At 35.6% G+C, this 22,869-nt stretch overlaps 1 protein-coding gene across 1 annotated transcript in view; it reads left to right on the plus strand.

Moving 5' to 3' along the window:
* The window catches only part of UBR2 (ubiquitin protein ligase E3 component n-recognin 2), a 50,922-nt gene that overhangs the window by 15,932 nt on the left and 12,121 nt on the right, over window positions 1-22,869 (plus strand). Inside the window, exons 10-32 of the mRNA XM_009707445.1 lie at window positions 530-628; window positions 3,166-3,329; window positions 3,419-3,518; window positions 4,268-4,396; window positions 5,146-5,329; window positions 6,400-6,461; window positions 7,270-7,380; window positions 9,280-9,345; window positions 10,676-10,798; window positions 11,164-11,227; window positions 11,558-11,682; window positions 12,961-13,013; window positions 13,353-13,455; window positions 14,029-14,077; window positions 14,454-14,608; window positions 16,597-16,699; window positions 17,448-17,557; window positions 17,780-17,860; window positions 18,618-18,799; window positions 19,490-19,689; window positions 20,539-20,632; window positions 22,076-22,237; window positions 22,607-22,708. Coding sequence (XP_009705747.1) covers window positions 530-628; window positions 3,166-3,329; window positions 3,419-3,518; window positions 4,268-4,396; window positions 5,146-5,329; window positions 6,400-6,461; window positions 7,270-7,380; window positions 9,280-9,345; window positions 10,676-10,798; window positions 11,164-11,227; window positions 11,558-11,682; window positions 12,961-13,013; window positions 13,353-13,455; window positions 14,029-14,077; window positions 14,454-14,608; window positions 16,597-16,699; window positions 17,448-17,557; window positions 17,780-17,860; window positions 18,618-18,799; window positions 19,490-19,689; window positions 20,539-20,632; window positions 22,076-22,237; window positions 22,607-22,708 — 2,621 coding nt within the window. The remainder of the gene's footprint in view (window positions 1-529; window positions 629-3,165; window positions 3,330-3,418; window positions 3,519-4,267; window positions 4,397-5,145; window positions 5,330-6,399; window positions 6,462-7,269; window positions 7,381-9,279; window positions 9,346-10,675; window positions 10,799-11,163; window positions 11,228-11,557; window positions 11,683-12,960; window positions 13,014-13,352; window positions 13,456-14,028; window positions 14,078-14,453; window positions 14,609-16,596; window positions 16,700-17,447; window positions 17,558-17,779; window positions 17,861-18,617; window positions 18,800-19,489; window positions 19,690-20,538; window positions 20,633-22,075; window positions 22,238-22,606; window positions 22,709-22,869) is intronic.

Here is a 22,869-nt window from a genome sequence, read left to right on the forward strand (position 1 = left end):
CTACCTTATTTCTGTCTTCAAAATATTAGTTATAAAGGCATCTCGTCTCCTGAGAAAAAAATGGGCTTTCCAGGCTCCCCAGAACTAAAGCAGTTCAGATGTTTTTGTCTTCACCGTCAACTATGCAGGCTGTCACTTCTTAAGAGCTAATCGCTTCTCATTGTTGAGTAAGCTGTTACAGCACTACTCAGAAATAGTGCTGAACTTCAGTTATGCTGATTATTCTTTCTGCAGTAACTAGTATTTGAAATGCTTTAAATCAGCACTGCAAAATTCTGCTCACTCTGCTGAAGACAAGTAACTTTTTTGAGTAGAAAATAAAATATTAGCCTTTATTGTGAAAATGAGAGTGAGTAAATCTCATGTGTGAGCAGATTAAGTTGTCATGTTCTTTGTACAAAATACCTATATAATAATCCATAAGAGCTACTTTTCTCTTTATCATGGCATTAAAGTTTCCCAGAGCAGACATTTAAATTAAAAAATCAGGTCAGTGTGGATTAGAGGTGAATTTCCCCTTGTTGTTTAGAATTACCGGCAGTTGCAGAGAGATTATATGGAGGATGATCACGAACGGGCAGTATCGGTGGCTGCTCTGTCTGTCCAACTCTTCACTGTACCTACTCTGGTGAGTAGTACCTGTCTTTCTTTTAAAAACTGATAGTTGGCACTCCTTGCCTTTTTTTGCCTCCTTCTTAATAGAACTATGAGCGATTGCAGAGTGATTTTATGAAAGATGACCACGACAGAGAGTTCTCAATTGCTGACCTCTCGATACAGATATTCACAGTGCCTTCTCTTGTAAGTACTAAAAGACCAAAAAAGGAAATCTTTATTTGTTAAAAGCCACTCAAGGTTCATGAATGAAGACTGCAGATTTCTTTAACGTTACTGTGGAAATGCAGGGCACTGCTGCGGCACAGCAGTCAGACTGTTTACATACATTGCAATGGGTTTAGAAGTTAAAGAGTTCAGCATTGCAAAGTTTGAGTCTGACTTCCCAGAGCAGGCTGCGTACTTTTGATTTTTCTTTTTACATTTTTCTTTTACTTTTTTTAGAAAGGTACTTAAATGTTGATTTAGAGACAAACATGTAACATTTAAATTCCTCATCATAATGAGCCACAGTTACCGTTTGTAGAAATCTACGTTATGGTTTGCATATCACAGTTTCAGAGCATACCATTCTAGTGCAGTTTTATAAGTCATCCAAGTTATGTTAATTTTCCAGTCAGCACAAGTGCAAGCAGGAATTGTCTCATGGTATTCCCTACTTCCTTTAGTACTTCCAGACTCGGATGATGCCTTCTTTCAGGTTTCCAGTTAATTTTTGTTACAGTGCTTCATGCACTGTTACTTCTCCCAGCTCACAACTCCTGCTGGTCTTTCACCAGCTTATGCTTGTTTGGGAAACATCTTTTTTTGCTCCAGTCTCCAAATAAGTCTGTGTTTGCTTGTGTAACAAACTTAGACTAGTTAAACTTTGGGGCTGTACTGGAAATAAAAGTCTGATTTTCATAGCCAGAATTGTTTTTTAAAAATGAATGCTTCTGAATCCTTCCGAATTGAATCAGCTTAATTGAGCTCTAAAATTCAGTAGTAGCATGGCAGTTATGATACTGAGCAAAGTTGTTTTTCAGTTTCCTAGGGGTAGATATTATTCATGGGAATTTGACAGGACCTCAGGATTTTGTTTCCATGGTTCAGTGCAATATTGTGTTACTGCTTTTAATTTTGATGCTGTCAGTAAGAGTGTTACCAATATTCAGACGTAACAGTTAGACTTAACAAGTAGTATTATTCAAATGGTTATGGTATTGTTCTTTCCTTTGGCAGGTGGGCTGGTGGAATATGCGTGTTAATACTTTTTTATTTTTTAAAAGGAATTTGATACATTTCCTTGGAGGAGAATAATTGCAGTGTCCCTTCTACATGTTTTCTATTTCAAAAGCATGTGGAAAAAAAAGTAAAGCAAATTGGTTTTGACTATTTTGTAGAAGGATGGAATAGACTGATGATGTGAAAGTAATTATGATAAGCTCCTACCATATGAATTATTTTTTATATATTTAGAGCCATTCATTCTTAACTGAGTGAATAAGTTGAAGAATGTAAAACCACCCCACTGCTCCCCAGTAACATTTTCAAACTGATCTTGGTAATTTAAGAGTTTGAGCTCTCAAGTAACTGAGGTTTTTTGGTTTGAGGGAGGATGAGTGGTTGTGTTGGTGGTGATTTTTTGGGAGAAAATGTTAACCATTAAATTCTTTATTCACACCCCCGTAGCATTTTACAAACTGTATTTTGGAGTATCATTAGCAACTGTAGAACCCAGAAAGTCTAGTCAACAACCACAGTGTCATTGAGGTAGATCAGAGTGGCCAATCTTCTTGAATCTACCAGCCACATAATAAAGTCCTCATGAGATCTGAGAACTGTAGCACTCATCCCATTTACCTTGAGTGGGGTAACCAACAGAATGGGGGAGTTCTGGAAGAGCTCACAAGTAGGAGATGGCAGTAACTTCTTAGCACCCCCTACTCTCTTGTAGGGTTGGGTTAGGTTAGGTTGGGTGTGGAAGGTGATCTTCACCAGAATTTGCAATGCCTGTTGATTTGTTTCCTACAACACATGGATATATGCAGTAGCCCTTGAGGGGAATCCTGAGTCATTTCACATAATTTCCGTGTGGAAATTGCACTGTACATTTCTTTAGCAGTTCAGAAGACACTCTGTTCACCACAGTGCTTGACAGTTTATAAACAGAAAACAGAAGAGCTGTCACTCCCTTAAAGGGCTCATACTGAAATTATATGAGAGGAGACAAAACATACTTAAAGGGAGGTACAAGTTAATTATAAGACACAAAATAACATATGTCTTGTGTCGTAATTATACAGGTTAGCAGGAACCTAACCATAGTCAAACTTCTGTACAGAAGGGATCTGAAGAAAGAGATCTGGATTATGATAATTTCTGACTAGATTACTTTTTTTCTTCTGTGAATGTTTGGAAGATTGGCTTTCCATATGTTCTTCTGTTTTACTTACCAATTTAACTATTTTGGATAAAAATTCATGTATTTTATGAACTTCATGGTGCAGTGTGAAACTCTTGTTAGCTGTGTCTGTTAATTACAGCAAATTTCAATGTACTTTGGCATAGGCTCGAATGCTAATAACAGAAGAAAATCTTATGACCACTATCATCAAAACTTTCATGGACCACTTAAGACACCGTGACATCCAAGGCAGGTTTCAGTTTGAACGTTACACTGCTCTGCAGGCTTTCAAATTCAGACGTGTTCAGAGCCTTATTTTGGATCTCAAGTAAGTATATTAACTATATGCTGATTTGATCAATTGATGAGGGGAAAAAAAAAAAAAATTTAACACTTGCATCTTTCTAATGTACCCAGGTATGTGTTGATAAGTAAACCAACTGAGTGGTCAGATGACTTGAGGCACAAGTTCCTAGAGGGTTTTGATGCCTTCTTAGAATTACTCAAATGTATGCAGGTATGTAAATCTGTGAATTACAAAATTTTGCAAAATTAAAGCAGGAAATTAGCTATCATGATATAAAAATGGAAGAAATTTAATGTACTCTCCATTTTATAACTTCAGTGTGGTATAACTTTTGGAGTCATGTTTTCCTGAAACATAACATCTCACCTAACTTTTTAAAATTTAGTTTGTTGTAGAGTGCAATAAAAAGAAGAGGAGTTCAAAAAGAAAAGTGTCGTTTTGGGCATATTTCGCAGTTGTAGAGGCAGACAGGACAATTAATTGTGTGAGCACAATCTGGTCAGTCTTAACCAACTTTCCCTCATAGCGAGAGCTCCACTTACTATTTAAGTGTCAGTGGAGTTGCTCCTTGTATTGAGGAATATATAGTTCCTGACATACAAGTAGCAAGTAGACCTCCTCACTGTGGTTTGTTTTTTTTTTTTTCCCCCCAGCCTTTTCATGTGCTGTTACCTTAAGAGGAATATTTTTAAAAGCAGTGCAGCTTTTACAAGGGCAAATTGACTGTATGATCAGTGAGGTGTAAGTCAGAATCACTCCCATTTTTCAGTACTTCAGTAGCATGCCTTTCTCAGTACTTAGCTTTTGTTAGTCTGTTTCAGATGGTTCCAAGCTTCTTTTTTCCTGTTGTAGCAACAATGTATTTATAAGGACAGGTAACCACTGTCTCATGCTTCTGCTAATGTTGTTAACATATTTGAGTGATACATTGTTGAAATGCATAATTCTTTTTGTTCTAGGGTATGGATCCAATAACTCGTCAAGTAGGACAACACATAGAAATGGAACCAGAATGGGAAGCAGCATTTACATTGCAGATGAAATTAACACTTGTTATTTCAATGATGCAGGACTGGTGTGCATTAGATGTAAGTTCCTTCTGAATTGTTTTTCCATGTGAATAGGTGAAGGGGAAAAAAACCAGAACATGTGTAACAATTGAGCTAAGCACATAACTGCACTGTAAGCCAAGATCATCTTCCCTAAGCAAATGCAGATCTTTCCTGTATTTAAACACATCTTTTATGGCTTGAACTGACCAATTCATAAGGATGTGGTTAAACTGTTTAAAAATATTGCGGAGAGAGTTCTGTCACACATCTGAAAGTTGTGATCATCACAACGTTATCAGGTTATAATTTTCAGAGAAGAGGGAATAGACGAGTAGGCCCTGGATCTACCAGATGCTGCCTGATTAGAAATCAGGTTTCTATTCCTTAAGTGTTTCAAGTTTTAGGAGTATAGAACTTCAGCGTGGTAAAATGTGGCTGTGGTACCAAGTGATCCTAGAATATTTGGACATTCAAGCTGGCTTTAATTTGTCACTGTTAGTTAACGTGGAGGTTTTACTAGCTTAGCATGATCATTGCTCAGAAAGTTCTCATATCAGTTTAAGAAAAAATACTAGTGGGTGTTTGTCTAATCAGTCATAGGGGTGTGAGTTTTGCAATCTGTGCCCCCTTTAATGCAGCTCCTTTCGTTGGATTCCTTATCGTAATTTTATAGGACTGTTAATAGAGGTAAAAACCCCAAACCTGTCAGACTTTTTTGTTGACTGTGTTATTTTGCGGAGCTATGGTTTTTTTGTAATCGCTGTAAACTGTGTTCTTTCTTTTAGGAAAAAGTATTAATTGAAGCTTACAAGAAATGCCTAACTGTGTTGATGCAGTGTCATAGTGGTTTTACTGATGGAGAACAGCCTATTGTTCTCAGTATGTGTGGACATTCAGTTGAGACCATCAGATACTGTGTTTCTCAGGAAAAAGTTAGCATTCATCTCCCAGTTTCTCGTTTACTTGCAGGTATGAACTAGTTTAAAAATATTTCAGGAAATTGAAAACGTTGTATAAATGCGATTTGTATTTGTGTGTACATAAGGAACCACACGATGGTTGTTTAAAGCCTGAATAGGATGCATTTTGGCCATTTTTGAGCTGTCTGATAGCCTCTAGGCAAAATGTTCCCAAGCATTGGAGAAGTTGTTACTGTTTCAGGCCTGTAGGAGATTATCTCATGCCTCTGGACTTGTCAGTGGGGTGTGTTGTAGGCAGTTACTGCTGCTTTTGCCACTTGAGTGAGCAAAAGCCACTTTTTTGCCACTTGAAAAGCAACCAAATATGGACTGTAGTTGACTGTTTTGAAATATGTTTAGCTGTCAGATTGAATAGACTAATCAACATTCTGTTAGAGAACAGATTTATCAAACAGATGTGTCACTAGAAAATTAAGCTATGTCTTTCTGTTTATACTGTGTCTATCTTGTTCAACAGTTGTGTTGAAAAAAGGTTGATGAATTTTAGTTTACAGAATGAGAAAGTCATATGATAAAAATAAATTCACAGGTAATGAAGTGAAAAAAAGGTAATTCTTAGATATGCAGCTCAGCATCAAGTGACTTTGAATGTTGGAATCTTTAAGCAAAACCTTTAGAGCTTTAAAATAAAGCCAACCAGAAAACCCTTATGTATTTTATAGGGGCCTTATTATAGTTCTTGAGGTATTTTATAAACCTGTAAGGACTAATAGAAAGGATGAGTTATCTATTGTTAATAATTTGTCCTAATAGACCAAGGACTCCTGGCTGTTGCTGAGAGGAAATGACAGAGTCAAAAGAAAGGCAAAAATCTCACTTGTACTGCAAATTTTGTACAGATACAATGGGAAAACTTTAATTCTCCTAAAATGTATGCTTTGAATACGTCTCATTGGAAAATGGCTGGCTAACTCCAGGGTAATAAATATGCAGACTTACTTGTAGCTGTGTCCAGAACATGGTCCGACAGTAAATTAGATGACCTTTTTTGTCATATTTGAATTGTATAAAGTATTGTGTGTAATATTATGTATGTATTTGTTTCATGTATTTATGTAGGCTTGCATGTTTTGCTGAGTAAAACTGAAGTGGCATATAAGTTTCCAGAGCTGCTACCCCTGGTATGTAATTACATGTAGCATATCCATTAAATATAATTAATGCTGAATGTGAAATTGGTCGTGTAAGTGTAAGATATTATTAAATAAAACAAAGGACCTTTTTGCTATGAATTCTGTTCAGAGAGACTATCTTTATTAGATAAAATTGCTTCTTAAAAGGTTAGTATCTAGATATTAGTGACTGAAGCGTAAGCAATCAGTATTGCTCTCTTAAGTAACTTAAGGCTCAGGTTTAAGGTTTGTATTTTGTTCCTCATGCATTACCTTCTTTTTGTAGTAGAAACTGTTTTTAGAAACTCCTGGCAGGATCTGATTCCTTCTCCTTAGCCTAGGTTCTAGTTTTCTTCCTCAGGTGTTTCTTGCTTCCTGCATGTTCTTACTGATACGCTGTTTCTTTAAGGGGAAGTTAAAAAGAATAAGATAAATTGAAAGAGGAGAAAACATAAGTTGGGGAAGAAATCTCAGTGTCTTTTGAAAGAAGTACTTAACCTTTGAATGAAAGAAAGTGAATGACAATGTTATTAAATTGATCGTGTTGATGTTTTAAAATACAAAACCTACTGTTTTAAGAATAAAATAAAGTGCTTGTGGAGTACTTCTGTGAAGCAAAGACAGAATGTAAGGTGGTTAACAATGATTGGAATGATTGTGAATAGGCTCATCAAACTTCTGTAATATGTGTGTTGGATTTGCTTCTCTTCTGTATTGCCAAAATATTTTAATGATCACAAATACCATCCTCCTTCATTTCGGTTGTATTTTTTTATTTTCTCTGTATATATCAAAATATTGCATTTTCTTAATGCAGAGTGAACTTAGCCCACCTATGTTAATAGAACATCCTCTACGATGCCTAGTCCTGTGTGCCCAAGTACATGCAGGGATGTGGAGAAGAAATGGGTTCTCTCTTGTTAATCAGGTAAGTACATAGTAGCTGTACAATCACTGTTTTCTGATAACTCCCCCAAGATCATTTTTGACCTCAAAACCTCCCCTTTCTGTATTCATTTTAAATTTCATTTACATAAATCCTATGGAAGGCAATACGAGGTAGGTATTTATATCAGCACTCACATAATTTGAATATTTGTGCTTTTAAATTGGTCTTTGATTTCTTAGTCAGAAGTTGCTTTTTTGTTTCAGGATTGCTACAGCACTCAGTGAACTTAGTGCTCTGTGCATAAAGAAGTTTTAGTATAATGCAGTTAACGACTCCTAGCCTTTTTACAGTATACTGTTCAGCAACAGCATGAAGTGCAGAATTAGATCTGTGCATCTTTGGTAATGCATTCATTACATTCACATAAAAGCGTCTCAAATATAAAAATATACACCATTAAGATGTTATTACTATTTATGTTGATAAAGTAATTGAAATCTGAAGACCACGCAGAAGCTTTAGAACCAGCATAGAACTGAATGTTTCTTGGCTTTTCTCTCTTGTACTTCTTTCATACTTCTGGAGACTAGCTCCATCCATCTCTAAACTTATGTTCTCTGTTTGTACAAATTAGATCTCAGGTGTTTCAAGCATAACAACTATAAAATGGGCACTGTAGTGTCAGTGCCACCCACCAGGGTGACTGTCTGAAGTGATTTTCTCAGCCAGACATAGATTACAACAGAAATAGGGTTTAGTTCTGTGAGATGTTAACTTGATTTATTTACAAGAAACTTCTTTCTCTCCCATAAGCCCTCATCTTCACTAGATAATTGCGATGCATGTGTACTAGGAGGCTGAATTAAGCTGCTCAAACGTACCGTATTCTGACACTTCTTGCTCTTAACCTAAAGGACCTTTATACAGTGATGTCCTTTATTGTCATTATTAAAGCGAAAGGAACTCTAGTTATGTACAATTATAGCAGCACCCATATTACTGTAGACACTCATCAAATATGAAATTTCAGCATAGCTTTTGATTGAGCAATAATTCTCTGTGTTAGTTTCCCCTGGTTGTCAGCATCTTGAAGTTAAGCACCAGGTTTAGTTTAGGTAATACAACTCGCACAGCCTGGAAGTCCTTTCTCTTTCCTTTAGCTACGGAGAGCTTAAGTTCAGCTCCTTTGGATATTTTCTCAGAAGATAGGAATGGGCATCACTGTATGTGGATTGTTAGTGTAGGGAAGAGAGGGAAGGCATGCCTAGCTCTTTTCCATGTAATGCTGGTGAGAAATGATGTGTCTCTAGAGGAAAGTTTAGCACGCTGAAGGTTGTTCTCAGTCCCAGGTAGAAACTTTACAGCCCTCTTTATTTTTCCTTAATTGTGGTAGAATCAACCCTTCCCCAGTTTCAGTGCCATGCAGTGATTGCAGTGTTGCTGCTGCTTGATGTGGTACTGTTGAGTTCCCTCCCAGGATGGTTTGGGTTAAGTATGTTTCTATCACAATATCAACATTTTGCTGAAACTGGCAATTCCTGAAAGATTGTATCTCAAATAATTAAAGAGCAATTAATGGAGCAAAGAAAGAACATTTCTCCAACTGCAAGGGCTTTCTTGCCTGTGAATTTCAAACAGTTGATTGCTAAACAAGTAGATATATTAAAACATAACCCAAAGAGGTCCACAAGATTTTTCCTTCTAAGTGTATGCAATCTAGACATTAGATCAATAAAACCCAGCCAGCAGCTATGCTTGCTTTGTGCTATATAAAAATGCTTTTTGCATACAAATATATTTGTATCATTTTTTTGAGATCACAGGTTCATTTTTTTTGTTTACTAATACTGTGTAACAAAGTTTATTTTTCCAGAATGAAAATAAGTTCAGATTAAATATGATGTTTTTTAATTATTATGGTTTGATTTTTTGTTTCAGATTTATTACTATCATAATGTGAAATGCAGGAGAGAGATGTTTGACAAGGACATAGTAATGCTTCAGGTAACCACATGTACCAGTTTGCATTTTTGATCAAGCATTTTCAGGATATGCGTATGTTTGGTTTTTAGCTCCATCAAAACCTTTTAATGACAAAGAAAAAAGTAAATTTTTGTGGAAGGACTTAATTTTTTTATTGTGTCTGTGTCTTTATGGGACAATTTGTAAAGGAAATACTGTTGTTGTAAACCTTGTTACTTAAATATACTGTGGAAAGCACAGAATTTTCTGTGTGACGCGTATGTAATGCTACATTTTCAAGAACGTAATATTCTAACTAATGGGTTGTGCTGTACTGGCAATTGTGCGAGTCTGCAGGTCTTCAGTAATGTACTCAATATATGTGTTGCCTCTTCTCCCTCCGTTCAAAGTTGGCATCTGAAATACTGGACAGAAAGTGGACCCCAATATAGTAGTGTTTGATTTTTATTTTTTTTTTCCTTCAGAAGAGATTTTACAAATCTGGCAATCTACTTGCTTCTGACACAGAGAGATCTGATGCATTACTTCTACATGGAGAGTGATGAAAGCTAAAATTTGCAGCTTGGGGTGCATAGTTCACCTAGACAACAAAATCTTTTCTCAGATCTGACCCAGAGTTAGCAATTCCCAATGTGATGCATATGTCCTGATTTACCTCTGCTTTCAGACTTACTTCTCTGAGGCTTGACCTGCCCCTAATTTTTAATGATCATCTGCAGCTGCCCATTTGGGTAGATATCCTTCAATTTTGTTGGAAATTATTCTGTCTTAAAAGATAGTCCTGTTAGCAATAGTAAACTAACAACAAATATTTGTAATTGGCTAACTTAGATACGTTGTTTAATAAACAGAAAAAACTTTGGCCAGTAGTGTTCAGAAATGGAAGTAAATGTTTGTGGCTGCACTGAAACATTACTATTCTTCTTTCCTTTGTTTTGAAGATTGAAATTTGTTTTTAAGATCTTTGTGTGCTATATACTAAGTGATATTATGCCTTCTAAAAGTTGAACCAGCAGGAACAGGATTGTAGAAACCAACCCAACCAACCAAAACTCTTTTATTGAATTTTATTTACAGTATTTGAGATAGAAGGAATAACCCTGAATATTTTACACTTAAAAGGGCATCAGAAATTATTGATAAAGCATAGGATCCTGCTTGTCAAATGTGCTGTCACTTGAGTTATTGGAGTCCTAAGAGAGTGAACTTAAGTAATTAAATCTTCATGCCCGGGATAGAGAGGAGTGAATTTCATAAAGAATATACTGTGAACGTTGTCTATCATTATATAAACCATGCTATAGTAACACCTAATCTGTTTTCTGTTTATAATAATTTTTTTCTTTAATAGACAGGTGTGTCTATGATGGATCCAAATCACTTCTTGATGATAATGCTGAGTCGCTTTGAACTTTATCAGATATTTAGTACTCCAGACTATGGCAAAAGATTTAGCACAGAAAATACTAACAAGGTATTTTATGTACTACTTAAATAGAAAATCTTCATTTTTGTTTTGCAAATGTTCAGATGCTGTTGTACTGAGACTGCAATTTCTTGATGAAAAAAATGAAAACCTATCATATTTTAATTTCATTTGACCAGTTTGAAATATGCATAAATATTTTTACCTGTCAAACTGGTAAATGTCAGAAACTGATGTGTAATTTTTTCATTATTCAAGAAGTTGTGATTGCATTTCAGCATAGCTTAATTTGGGAGTGCTAAGGGTGAAAACGGGCAGTGTTTTGAAGCACTGAAAAAATATTTTCAACATATGGAATAATTCTTTTACCCTTAATTGAAAAATGTAAATTCTTGTTGTTTATTTTAATTCAGGATGTTGTTCAACAGAATAACACTCTTATAGAAGAGATGCTATACCTCATTATAATGATTGTTGGTAAGTTCAGAATACATTTAATTAATTTTTAAAATTTAGTCTCTTTAATGGTCTGGCATGAGCATTCTTCATTGTCATCTCAAGTTCAGTTCTATTTTGAGCTTCCTGTAGTTCTGACTTCTTTCCAAGGAGAAAAGCCTTGAAACTAGCTTAATTAATGTAATGAATTTTTGAACACTGGTGGGTGAACACCAAGATTTCACAGAAGAGACTTATTTTCCAGTCTTTAAGTTGCAAAAGAAGAGAAGTAAATGTTGAAAATCCTAAAAAAAACCCAAAACAAAACAAAAGAAAAGCCACAAAAAAAAAAAAGGTATTTTATTTTTACAGGTGAAAGATTCAGTCCTGGAATAGGACAGGTAAATGCAACAGATGAAATCAAACGAGAGATCATCCATCAGCTAAGCATCAGGCCAATGGCTCACAGTGAATTGGTAAAGGCATTACCTGAAGATGTAAGTAACTTGGGGAGGGGACAGAAAGAAGCTTCCTCTTTATAGGACTGATTGCTGAAAATTTTTCTTGTGCAAATTTATGCCGCTTAATGTGGAATGGGAGCAGCATGATTATGCTAAGAGCAAGGTTAGCATGAGTACAGATTAATCATTGTCATGGAGAAGGTAGGAAAGAGCTATAGAAGAAGAAACAACATATGAAAGAAGCAGGAGCCTGAGAGCTGCTTCAGCTCTTTTCTCTTTTTAATACTGTTTCGTATCAGGCCATCTTGCCGGCAGTCTCTGCACTCTGCTTGTAAACCCTGAATAGATGTATGGAAGTGGGTTGCTGGAACTATCCAGAAATATAAGCTGTTATATTTTAAAGCTTAACAATAATTGAAAAGACATGGAATGAGACACAGTATAACTATTTGTGTAACATAAATGCTTCATTTGCATGGACAGAAGCATTTATCTGAATTCTGGTATGAGTGGTTTTATGATAGCAAAGCTTTTTTTTTTCTTAAGAATATTTTTGAAGTAATTTTTAATTTCCAAAGGCAGTCAAAATTCAAAAGTTAGTCTTTTACTATACTGGTAGTACTTTTAATGATAAATTCAGAAATATTTTTAATTGTTCTAAATAGTTTAAACTTAAACAATTTGAAAAGTCAGATTTTAGGCTAGCATTATGATTTTTTAAAAATAATTTAAAGCTGGATGAAAGAACAAACTAGGATTTAAGCTAGAGTTCTAAATTGTATTGTCAGTCTTAAATAGTCTTTCCCTGGCCTGTTAACTGCTGTGAATATGTGTTGCAGGAAGGGGATGAAAATATGAAAAAGGTAATTTGTGTACAAAGTAGCGTTACGTATTTGAACTGATTTCTCCTGCTGCATTTTGTGGTTGTTTTACCATTTTTTGGTGGCCTCTCTTTTTAGCTTTCCTATATTTATTTCCTTTTAAAGGCCTAGAAACCAGAAATGTTGACTGTATATTCCTAAGGTACACAGAATAAACCAACTTAGAGTTTTCTTCTGTTACTGTTACATCCAAGTTTATTATGACAGGGAAAAACAGTAAAAATTAAGTACTTCAAATGGCATAATTTTTTTAAAAATGCTTTTTGCGGAGATGGTATTCCTGAGTGTATTGTCATGTTACACGCTTTAACATTCTCTTGAGTGCCTGTAAAACTTTGTACTACATTTGTTTTGCATACTTATCTAATGTTCTGTGATACTTGAATGTGTTTAATCCAAGAACTACAGTGTCTTGCCTTTTCACTCAATGTAGGAGAACAGAGAGACAGGAATGGAAAGTGTGATTGAAGAAGTGGCATGTTTCAAGTATGTTTCCCTTTATTCTAATATTTCCATTTTCCATTAAAAATGGAATATCTAAATTAGTGAAAATGAGAGAATAGAAGAAAGAGGGCTGGGTCATGGTGTTTTCCCATGGCTTTACTCATGTGCGTCACTGTTAATACTGTTACTTATTTGATTTCTAGAATGCCTACTGAGCAGTGTTTTTCAGCTGTTCCAGTTAACCGTTTATGCTCAGATGTTAATAACCAATGAACATAACTGGGTTTTTTTGGTTTTGTTTTTGTGGGTTTGGTGGGGTGTGGGTTTTGTTGTTTGTTGTTTGTTTGTTTTTGTGTTGTGTTTTGTTTTTTTTTTTTGTAGGAAACCTGGATTAACAGGGAGAGGGCTGTATGAATTAAAACCAGAATGTGCCAGGAACTTCAATCTGTATTTCTATCACTTTTCAAGGGCAGAGCAATCAAAGGTAACCAGTAACTTAACTTTCTGAGTTTTTTTTTGTGTCTTTTTTGGCTTACTTTTTTCCAAAGCTTAATTCTGTGAAGAAGTATTATCAGCTGGTTAAAAGTTAACTTTTAAAAGTTAACTTACTTGAGAATGTTAACAAAATTTACCCAGGATTCTGCAGTGCTTTCTGTCCCATTGGATCCTGTGCCCTATACAGAGCTGCTGAAATCAGTTGGCCTTCAGGAGCTTGTCTGTGGGTTCTCCTAAGTCTTATTTTACTGAAGGTATTTAGACAATCTGTATTTTTGCTTACCTTTATGGAAATTACCATTTTAGCTGAGACTTGTCTTATGTTTTTGTGCTATAAAAAGAATCCAGGCTGGCTCAAAATGAAAGATTAATTGTGAAGATGCATGCCCTACTTTACGAGTGAAATATAAGACAAACTGAAAAGAAATGGAAGCATTCTTGTTTTATTTAAGGCTGGGAAAAAGGGGGAAAAGTAGTAACAATGTCATAAAGCATGAATGCTTTTTAATTAGCTTTTTATTTGTACAGGTTTTGAGTAATATTGGCATTATTCTTATTTCAGGCGGAGGAAGCACAAAGAAAGCTGAAGAGACAGAACAGAGAAGATACAGGTATTTCTCTTTGAGAGAAGGTGGGAAAGAGGGAAGCACCTATCAACCTGTGTATTGCCCCGACACTTTGACTAACATCCTGTTCTTGAGCTAACCAGAAATTGGTTGAAAATGTAGCAATTCCCTTATGTCTCCCTGGTTATACAGGAGCCTGATCCATTGTGGAACCAGCCTACTGAACGCCTTATTCCTTTGGCTTTTCTGTTGCATGCAAGCCACGTTGAATGTCACAGCCTGTTGTCTGTAATACTGTTTATCAAGCAACTGTATACTGTCTTGGGTTAAACTGTTAAGCTGTTTGAAAGTCAGACATTTTATATGAGTGTTGCAAATTTTAGAGATGCTGAAATGTCAAGCACACAAATTTCCCTTTCAGCACTTCCACCACCAGCTCTTCCTCCTTTCTGCCCACTTTTTGCAAGTCTGGTTAATATTCTACAATCTGATGTCATGCTGTGCATTATGAGAACTATACTGCAGTGGGCAGTAGAACACAATGGCTATGCCTGGTCAGAGTCCATGCTGCAAAGGGTATGTTTCCTTATTTAAAATTATGCTTATGCTAAAGGAAAGAATATCTATTTTAGCATTTTAACATGGGTTTGTAGATTTGGGTTGTTTACTTGATATCTAACATATCCAGAATACTCTGAGTGAGAAATAAATAGTGTTTTGTGATACCCAAGACTAGGGAAACCTGTCTGTCTCCAATGCAATTTATTTTTAAAAGTGAGTGGAAAACAAAGGTAAATTTCTAATGGGATGCACATGAGAGGGAGGAATTCTGCTTGAATCAGTTGAAATATTGTTTATTGTGCTAGAGAACCAGTTTATCTGCATATCTTATATGCATATCCTGCATATTAAGTGAAGCACATTGACTTTTTCTTGATGTTCCTTTGCTTATTTTCAGTTTAGGCTAAATCACTTTAGAAAAAAAATCGTAAAAGATTTTTTTTTTACATACAGAAAATAATTTTCTAACTTGAGAATTTGTATCAGCTCTGGGAAATTCAACTGAGCTGTTTGTTTCTCACTATTTATAATGATCTTTAGAAACCTGGAGGGTTACTGTAGATTTTGTTGTCCATGGTGGTAATTTTCTGGGGTGTGCAGCGATAAGTGGTGAACTGCCATGAAAAGACTATTCATATTGGTCAGGGTTGTTGGTTTAGTGTTCAAACACAAACTTTTCAAAAATATTGATGGATTTTTAAATAACATTTTGCAGTGAAACCCCAGCTTTGAAACTGAGTATTAATTTTTTTACATTCAGTCTTATTGAGTGTGTATTACCTTTTATAGCTGAGTTTAATTTACCATAAGCAATTCTGTATAACACAAAGTTGAAAATGGAGCAATATATCAGTATGATAAATCGCAACAAAAATCGAATAATGTAGTTACATTTAGGTAATGTGAGAATGCTAGGCTTTAGAATAACTGTTTGAATAGAATAAGATTTAATTTTTGTTTTTATTTTTTTTGAAACTAAACTAAAACATGCTCAGCCATTTGAGTACCTCTATGTTGCTTTCCAAAATGTGCAGTTCATCAGGGACCTGTCACTTGCTCAGAAACTCATGGTACTTTGTGTTCACTGGTGCCATGCGGTTGGAATGCATCTTTCCCAAGTCAACCACTCTTGTCTTGGAAACAGCATGCAAAGGATGATATGAGGCATCTGGAAGAGGTGGCCCATATCTGATGAGACCCTGTTAGGTAGATGTGGTAGACTGTTACTAATTAAAACAAAATAAAAAAACTTCAAGACTCTAAGCATCTACAGAAAAAGTGGTAAAACCTGATTTGACTGTTACATTCCAGTTCTGCTACAGATTTTCCGGTGATTATCCTTTCCTTATATGGGTTTCAGCATTGATTCCAGGCATTCAGTAATGCTTTTTGTCTGCAGCATCCTGCCAATTTGTATGGGGTAGCAAAAGTGGTTGATTCAGCATGACAGAGTTCACCACCAAGATTTAAGTATTTCAGCTTTAAAATGCCATTCAGACTATTTTAGTGCCAAATAGGGTAATTTCAGTTTTTAAATTCAAGGAATTTACAGCTTTTTACTGACCTAAAGGTTAACATTATTTTAAAATGTGTTTCCAGCGTGTTAGAATAAATCTAGTTTAATAATTTTAACTTTTGTCAGTTAAATTTTGTCAGTAAAAAAGATTTAAAGTGTGCATCATGCTTCTGTCCAGAGACTTGGGATAATAACATGCAATTACTAGGGAGAAAGCTAAAAAGCACTGACTTGTCACTCACTAGACAGGACAGCAGACAGAAAGATAGAAGTGGTATAATGTGTCCTTTATCTGACAGAGTTTCAAGAATTTGTAAACAAACACTGTTACTCCTGTGTAGTGTAACTTTGGAATTATGTATATAGAAATAATTTCTTTTTATATAATTTTATTGTGTGACTTTCTTGTCTTTTAATGAATTACCTAAACTATGTAAAGATATTATATGAATTATTTAAGAAACAAGAATTTATAATTTTTATCTAGGTTTTGCATTTGCTTGGTATGGCACTACAAGAAGAAAAACAACATTTGGAGAATCTCAGTGAGGAGAATGTTGTAACATTTACCTTCACTCAGAAGTTATCAAGTATGCCTTTCTTTTCAAATGTATAGCAAATTTTAAATAACTGAAAATGCAAGTATCTCATATTTTGTTCTTCTGAAACAGTATTTACCAGAAGAGTGTATTTGTTTATCCATCAAAATTTTACCAAGTTGACTATACAAATGTGCTTTACGTATGTGTAGATTCTATGGTAGTAGAAATACTAAAGCCCTTTTCTAGAGAAGAAATCCAAAAGTTTAATAATTCCCAGTAAATCTGAATCTTAATGTCTTTAGTGTCTCAGCAAAGATTGCTGTACATGATCACATGCTACAATTGCAAAAACTGTAGTTGCGTTCTTAAGTGGTCTTTTAATCTTGATGCTCCTTTGTATCTTCTGACCTAGTGCCTCTAGTTTTGCTAAGATATAAAAGTTGCTAAGACTCTTCCATTTTAAAATAAGTGGGAAATAAAATGTTGGAAGTTCTACAGGACAGGTCCCAAGATGAAAACAGCCAGGGAGCATATACAGTGCACTTATCTTGTATGAAAAATATAGTCAGTGAGCAAGACTTTTAAGACTATTTCCTCTAACTTTTCAGGATTTAGAGGGTATTCATGAGAATGTTTGTGGAGGGGGAAATGAAAGTTACATATTATGCCTATTTGTTGAAGGAATTCTTCAGTTGCTGAACATACACAAGCGTTGTTTTTTGTTGTTTTTAATGTTAACAAATGGTTAGTTTGTCAGGTAATGGTATAATCAATTGTCATCGTAATTTTTTCTCAGGACCAGGAGAGGCACCCAGTAATTCCCCTAGTATACTCGCTATGCTAGAAACTCTGCAAAACGCACCTCATCTGGAAGTGCACAAGGACATGATCAGGTGGATATTGAAGGTAAATCTATTTTGTACAGCTGCCGAAAAGCATGGAAAGAGGATTTCTGAAACTTTCCTAATTATATTGTGATGACTTCCTTATTTCCCATGTTGATTTGTTGTACCTTCTTTTTTCCCCTTCTGGAATCCAATGCTGTGCATTATCTGGCCAGCATTATGGTATTCGCATTTATATTTGCATGTCACAATCAAATTAAGTGTTGTTTTTTTTTTCTTACAGACTTTTAATACTATTAAGAAACTAAGAGAAAGCTCTTCTACAAGTCCTGTGGCCGAGACAGAAGGAAATATTATGGAGGAGGTAAAAGCAAGCTGTAACAGTTAGTTGATCTGGAACAGGTCTGGATTGTGACTAGCAAAGGACTATATTTCTAATTGCAACTCTAAATCAAAGATGGGAAACATCAGTGATTTCCGAAATTCTGTCTCTCAGCTTATAGATCAAATCCGTTTGTTTGAAAGACCTAATTGGGAGAGTCCCTGGACTATTTTTCTTTGCTCTATATGTTGTAATCTCCACATCTTTTGCAAGTTTACTTGTTAGAACTGTTTGTAGTACTGATCACGGCATTTGATAGTTCTGTTCTTCCCATAATTTCGAACTCCTTGGAAAGTTAAGAGAAATGGTGTCTATGTATTTTTACCATGCAGGTCGTTCCAGGTAGACTCTGCTGATGTCTGTTGATACGACATTCTAGGTACTACACAAAGACCTTGGAGCACTGTAGTGCATTTAGGAATACAGCTAACGTGGGAAGAGCAGCAGTAGAGGGGAGACGTGTCACTTACGTTTTTATCTTATGAATGCTCGAAGGGAAGAGAAAAACAAAATACAGTTAAAGGTTGAGGGGGAGAGATACCCTTCTTGATCTTCAGTTCTACCTGGCATTGAACATGAGCTAAAGAAAAAAGGGCACAAAATAACTTTTTGATAGACTTTTGTCTTTTTATGAGATTTTCATTGTTTGGAGGTTAGTACAAGATACACATAGCAGTAACTAAAATAAATTGTCTGTTGCAAGATTTTTAAAATATCTGAGTGAACAATGCAATTTCAGAGTTCACGTGATAAAGACAAAGCTGAAAGGAAGCGAAAAGCTGAGATTGCCAGATTGCGCAGGGAAAAGATCATGGCCCAGATGTCTGAAATGCAACGGCACTTCATTAATGAAAACAAAGAACTCTTTCAGCAAACTTTGGAGGAACTAGATACTTCAACCTCTGGAGTACATGAAAATAGGTAAAGGAATCTTGTTTAAATTTTTTTCCTTTAACTTTTACCTCAGATTTCGTATTGTTACTGCCTAGAGCATTTTTTTAGTCTTGATAGAAAACTATTTATAAGTTTCTGAATCCAAAAAAGCAGCAGTAAATGGAATGCTCTCGTCCCCCTTTCTGACAAGATGATGGGATAAATATGATTCCTCCTTCATCCCATCCTCATAGTGCTTAACAGAAAGAGGCAAATAATTTTTTCTATGAAATCATCCAGGAAATTATTAATAATACTGAAGAGACTATGCTATTAAACATAGTAAATTGGAAATATCTAATTATGTGTCTATTGAGGATCTGAAAGAAAATCTGCTTGTTGCTGGAAATATGAATTGAAGCATGCTAATGATTTTGTGGGGAAGTGGAGAGTGTTTTCAGAATTTATGTCAGGCACTTAAGGGTGGTGATGGAGGGTTGCAGATGGAGTTTCTGTGTTGAACTGGAGTGGGTAGTACTATTGGGAGGGTATGAATTTTTTCTGGAAAATGTGTTCTGTTCCTGGGGACATAGGTATTGTTGTATAAATTGCAAAACTATTTTTTGCCAGGGAGCATTTATCATAAAGCTAGAAAGCTTATTAATCACACTTAAATCATGATCTGATTTGTAATGTTTTTCAAATAATTTGCTCACTAGTATCCTTTGAATATTCTAGCCCTGTAATTTCAGATGCAAAACTCACAGCCTTGGGACCAGAGCAAACTAGAGTAGCAGAACACAGACAGGTTGTTATGTGTATATTATGTCAGGAGGAGCAAGAAGTTAAAGTGGACAGCAGGGCTATGGTCTTGGCAGCATTTATTCAACGATCAACTGTGTTGTCTAAAAATAGAAACAAAATTGCTCCGGACCCTGGTAAGTAGTGTTCATAGTTGTCTTTAATATTAATGAATGTCGGAGTCACTGTGACAACCACATGCTTTCTTTTGAGACAGTGGCATCACCTTCTTATGTTAACTGTGTAATTGTGAATGGTTTCATTGTAATCGATGGCAAAACTCACATAATTTTAGTGAGGTAGAAATGTGTGTTCTAAAGCATTATCTAAATATTCTGCCAGCCGTTCATGACAAATTATTTGTAACTGTTAAAAAAACCTTTAAAATCAGAAGTTTGTTCTTAAACTACACCTGTAACATTATAGAGAGAGGAGGTGTTGATGTAGTGCTGTAAAAGCACAAGATAGATGTTTTCTTCCTTTCAGTTATATGATCTGAAACGCCTTTTAGCAATAATAATAAATGCTTGGATTTAGGTAACGTTGTGAAACAGATCACAATGATCAGTGGCATTGTTACAAAGGTTTCTCTGGATTCTCTATATGTAAACACATGGAAAATTTCTGCACTGAATCATTTTGCACTCTCACTGTGAGGATTAATGTTCTTAGACTCGTTATTTAATGGTACCAAACCACCAAAACCGCAGGTAGGTCTTGGGGGGCTTTTACCAGGGCCCAGCACCTCCGAGAGCTTGGTTTGAAGTCTAAGTACAGTACATAGGCTCAAAACAAAATGACATGATACTTGTAAATTATGTAAGCAGTTTAAGTTGTTGTGGATTAGTAATATTTTTTATGCTTCATCAAATGAGTTATACTTTTGTGATAAAGTTTAATAGTAACGCAAATGTGGTAACATTTATCTGCAGTTGTCTTTTGCTAAATGTTTATTTCAAAGTTGTTTTGTTTTATTTTAAATACAGAAAAGTATGACCCACTATTCATGCACCCAGATCTGTCATGTGGAACACACACGGGTAGCTGTGGACATATTATGCATGCTCATTGTTGGCAAAGGTAAAAAGCTACATTTAAGTTTTCAGTCCCAGTAGCATGTCATGCCATCAGTTTGCCTAATGGCACTGATTTTAATGGCAAAATTACTATCATGTAGCAAACTTAAAAAGGAACTTCATGAAGCAATTAAAACAGCTTTCTTTTTTGGGGAAAAAATAGAAATCATTATAATAAATACTGTAAACCTGTTCAAAATAATTTTCATTTACTATCTGTCATCATGGTGAAGAAGAATCCAAAGCCACACATGGCAGCTTTCATTCCCCTTGGTTGTTTATCCCGATGCATAATCCCCTGTGGTGCACATATATTCGAACATTGGAGCTCAGATTTTTTGAGGTTTTTTGCAGTTCACTAATAGATATGTTCCTGCTCCTTCTTGTGCTCTGTACTGAAGTTTTAAATGACAGTGCATCCCTTGCACTGTTAATTCCTCCATTGTGTTTAATTTGAAGTAGAAACATCTGTGACCCAGTTCAAGTTCATCTTCAGCATAAACTCAATTTTATCCTTTGTTCTTAGGTTGTGGGTTTTTTTATAAAACCTTTTTCAGTTATTTTTATTCTTTCATTTTTGAAGGGGGATAAACGTGCTTAGTGCTGTGTGGTGCCAATGCCATGTGACAAATGCAAACTATTCAAGCCTCTGACTTCAACTAGGCCCTCGCTTTGGTCCTTGGCATGGCTCCTGAGGTGCCTGATTTCAAATTCTGCCTTGTGTGTGTGAAGATTATGTTAGGAGCTCCCAGAGATTCTGTGGCCATAACCATGTGCAGGTTTCATTTCTGGTCTTTGATATCGCAGCTCACTGAAGATGTGTTCTTCATCTTCTTGTGTAGCTCGCGTACGATCCTGTGTGGTTGCCATTAACTCTTGGAAGCATCCTTAGATGCCTGTATTCAGACTATTTTTGGCTCATTGTCAAGCACGCTTTAAACCATCCCAGAGGCTTCTGGAGTAGCAGTTACTTTTAGCAAAGCAGTGAATTCAGTTCTCTTTCATATGGGATTTGGAGACCAGCCACCAGTTTTTCCAGTTGTTGCTGTGTTGTGGCCTGTGATGGAATATGCAGGTGGATAATGCTCATGGCGTCTCCCTTAAAATTTGATGTAAAACTGAGTAATTTTTTTAAAAATCCTTGAACTTTCTCTCTGCCTCTTCCCCGTACCCTTTTTTTCCTAAATGAAAATTGTTAACGTTCAGACTTAAACGTGATTGTTACAACCCAGTGAACTTCATCACTTCGGGGTATTTTGGCTGCCAAAAACTGGGGATAGCCTGCAGTTAGTAATATTTTATCAGTCAGAGGGTAGAGTTTTTTCCTTAAGATAATTCTCTTATCTATATATGGGAAAAGCCAAAATAGTGTCATCTTGAGAATTCATGAATTTATATGTTAGTGTTTTTTGATAATTTTCCACTAATATCTTTTTCTTTTCTAAAGGTATTTTGATGCTGTCCAAGCGAAAGAGCAACGAAGACAACAAAGATTACGAGTACACACAAGTTACGATGTAGAAAATGGTGAATTCCTCTGCCCGCTTTGCGAGTGCTTAAGCAACACCGTTATTCCTCTGCTTCCTCCACCAAGAGTTTTGTTTAACAGGTCTGTTTGCTTTATAAATGTCCTCAATAAATGTAAAAAACAAAATCCCAAACAAGCCATACCCCGAAAAACCCTTTCAAAATGCTTATTATCTTCTGTTTTCATAATCTCAAATGAATTGCTTGCCTGCTTATTTTGGTTTATGGACCTTCCTTCGTTATTGTATAGTATGGAATTTAGAGTATGAAAGGACAGTAAAGTGTAGGGCCTGCAGGAAAACAACTGAACATAAATATGTGGACAGCAGAGAAAGAGCTCGTTGAGAAACAGAAGAACATGGAATGCCTATGAAATACTAATTCTGTATATAGTTTGTTTTTAACTAAAGTATGTATTCTGTTTCTATATTGTTTTTTTTTTTTTTGACAGGTTAGACTTTTCATGCCAACCAAACCTAACTCAGTGGATCAAAACAATATCCCAGCAAATAAAAGCGCTCTATTTATTTCGAGATGAAGACTGTGCAGGTAAGTCTGAAGAAACATGTATATTTGTATGTGAAAATGTTACCATATTAATAGAAAAGGCCGAGTATTCTGTTTCTACCACAGTGGAGTTGACAAATGGTGGCAAAAGTGGCGAGAATAGCTTGGAATTTCAGTTTCTGGTGATGTGCTCCTGCATCTTTCTAT

The sequence above is a fragment of the Cariama cristata genome, unplaced genomic scaffold, assembly GCF_000690535.1.
Source record: "Cariama cristata isolate BGI_N322 unplaced genomic scaffold, ASM69053v1 scaffold9919, whole genome shotgun sequence".
Taxonomy (NCBI): Eukaryota; Metazoa; Chordata; class Aves; order Cariamiformes; family Cariamidae; genus Cariama; species Cariama cristata.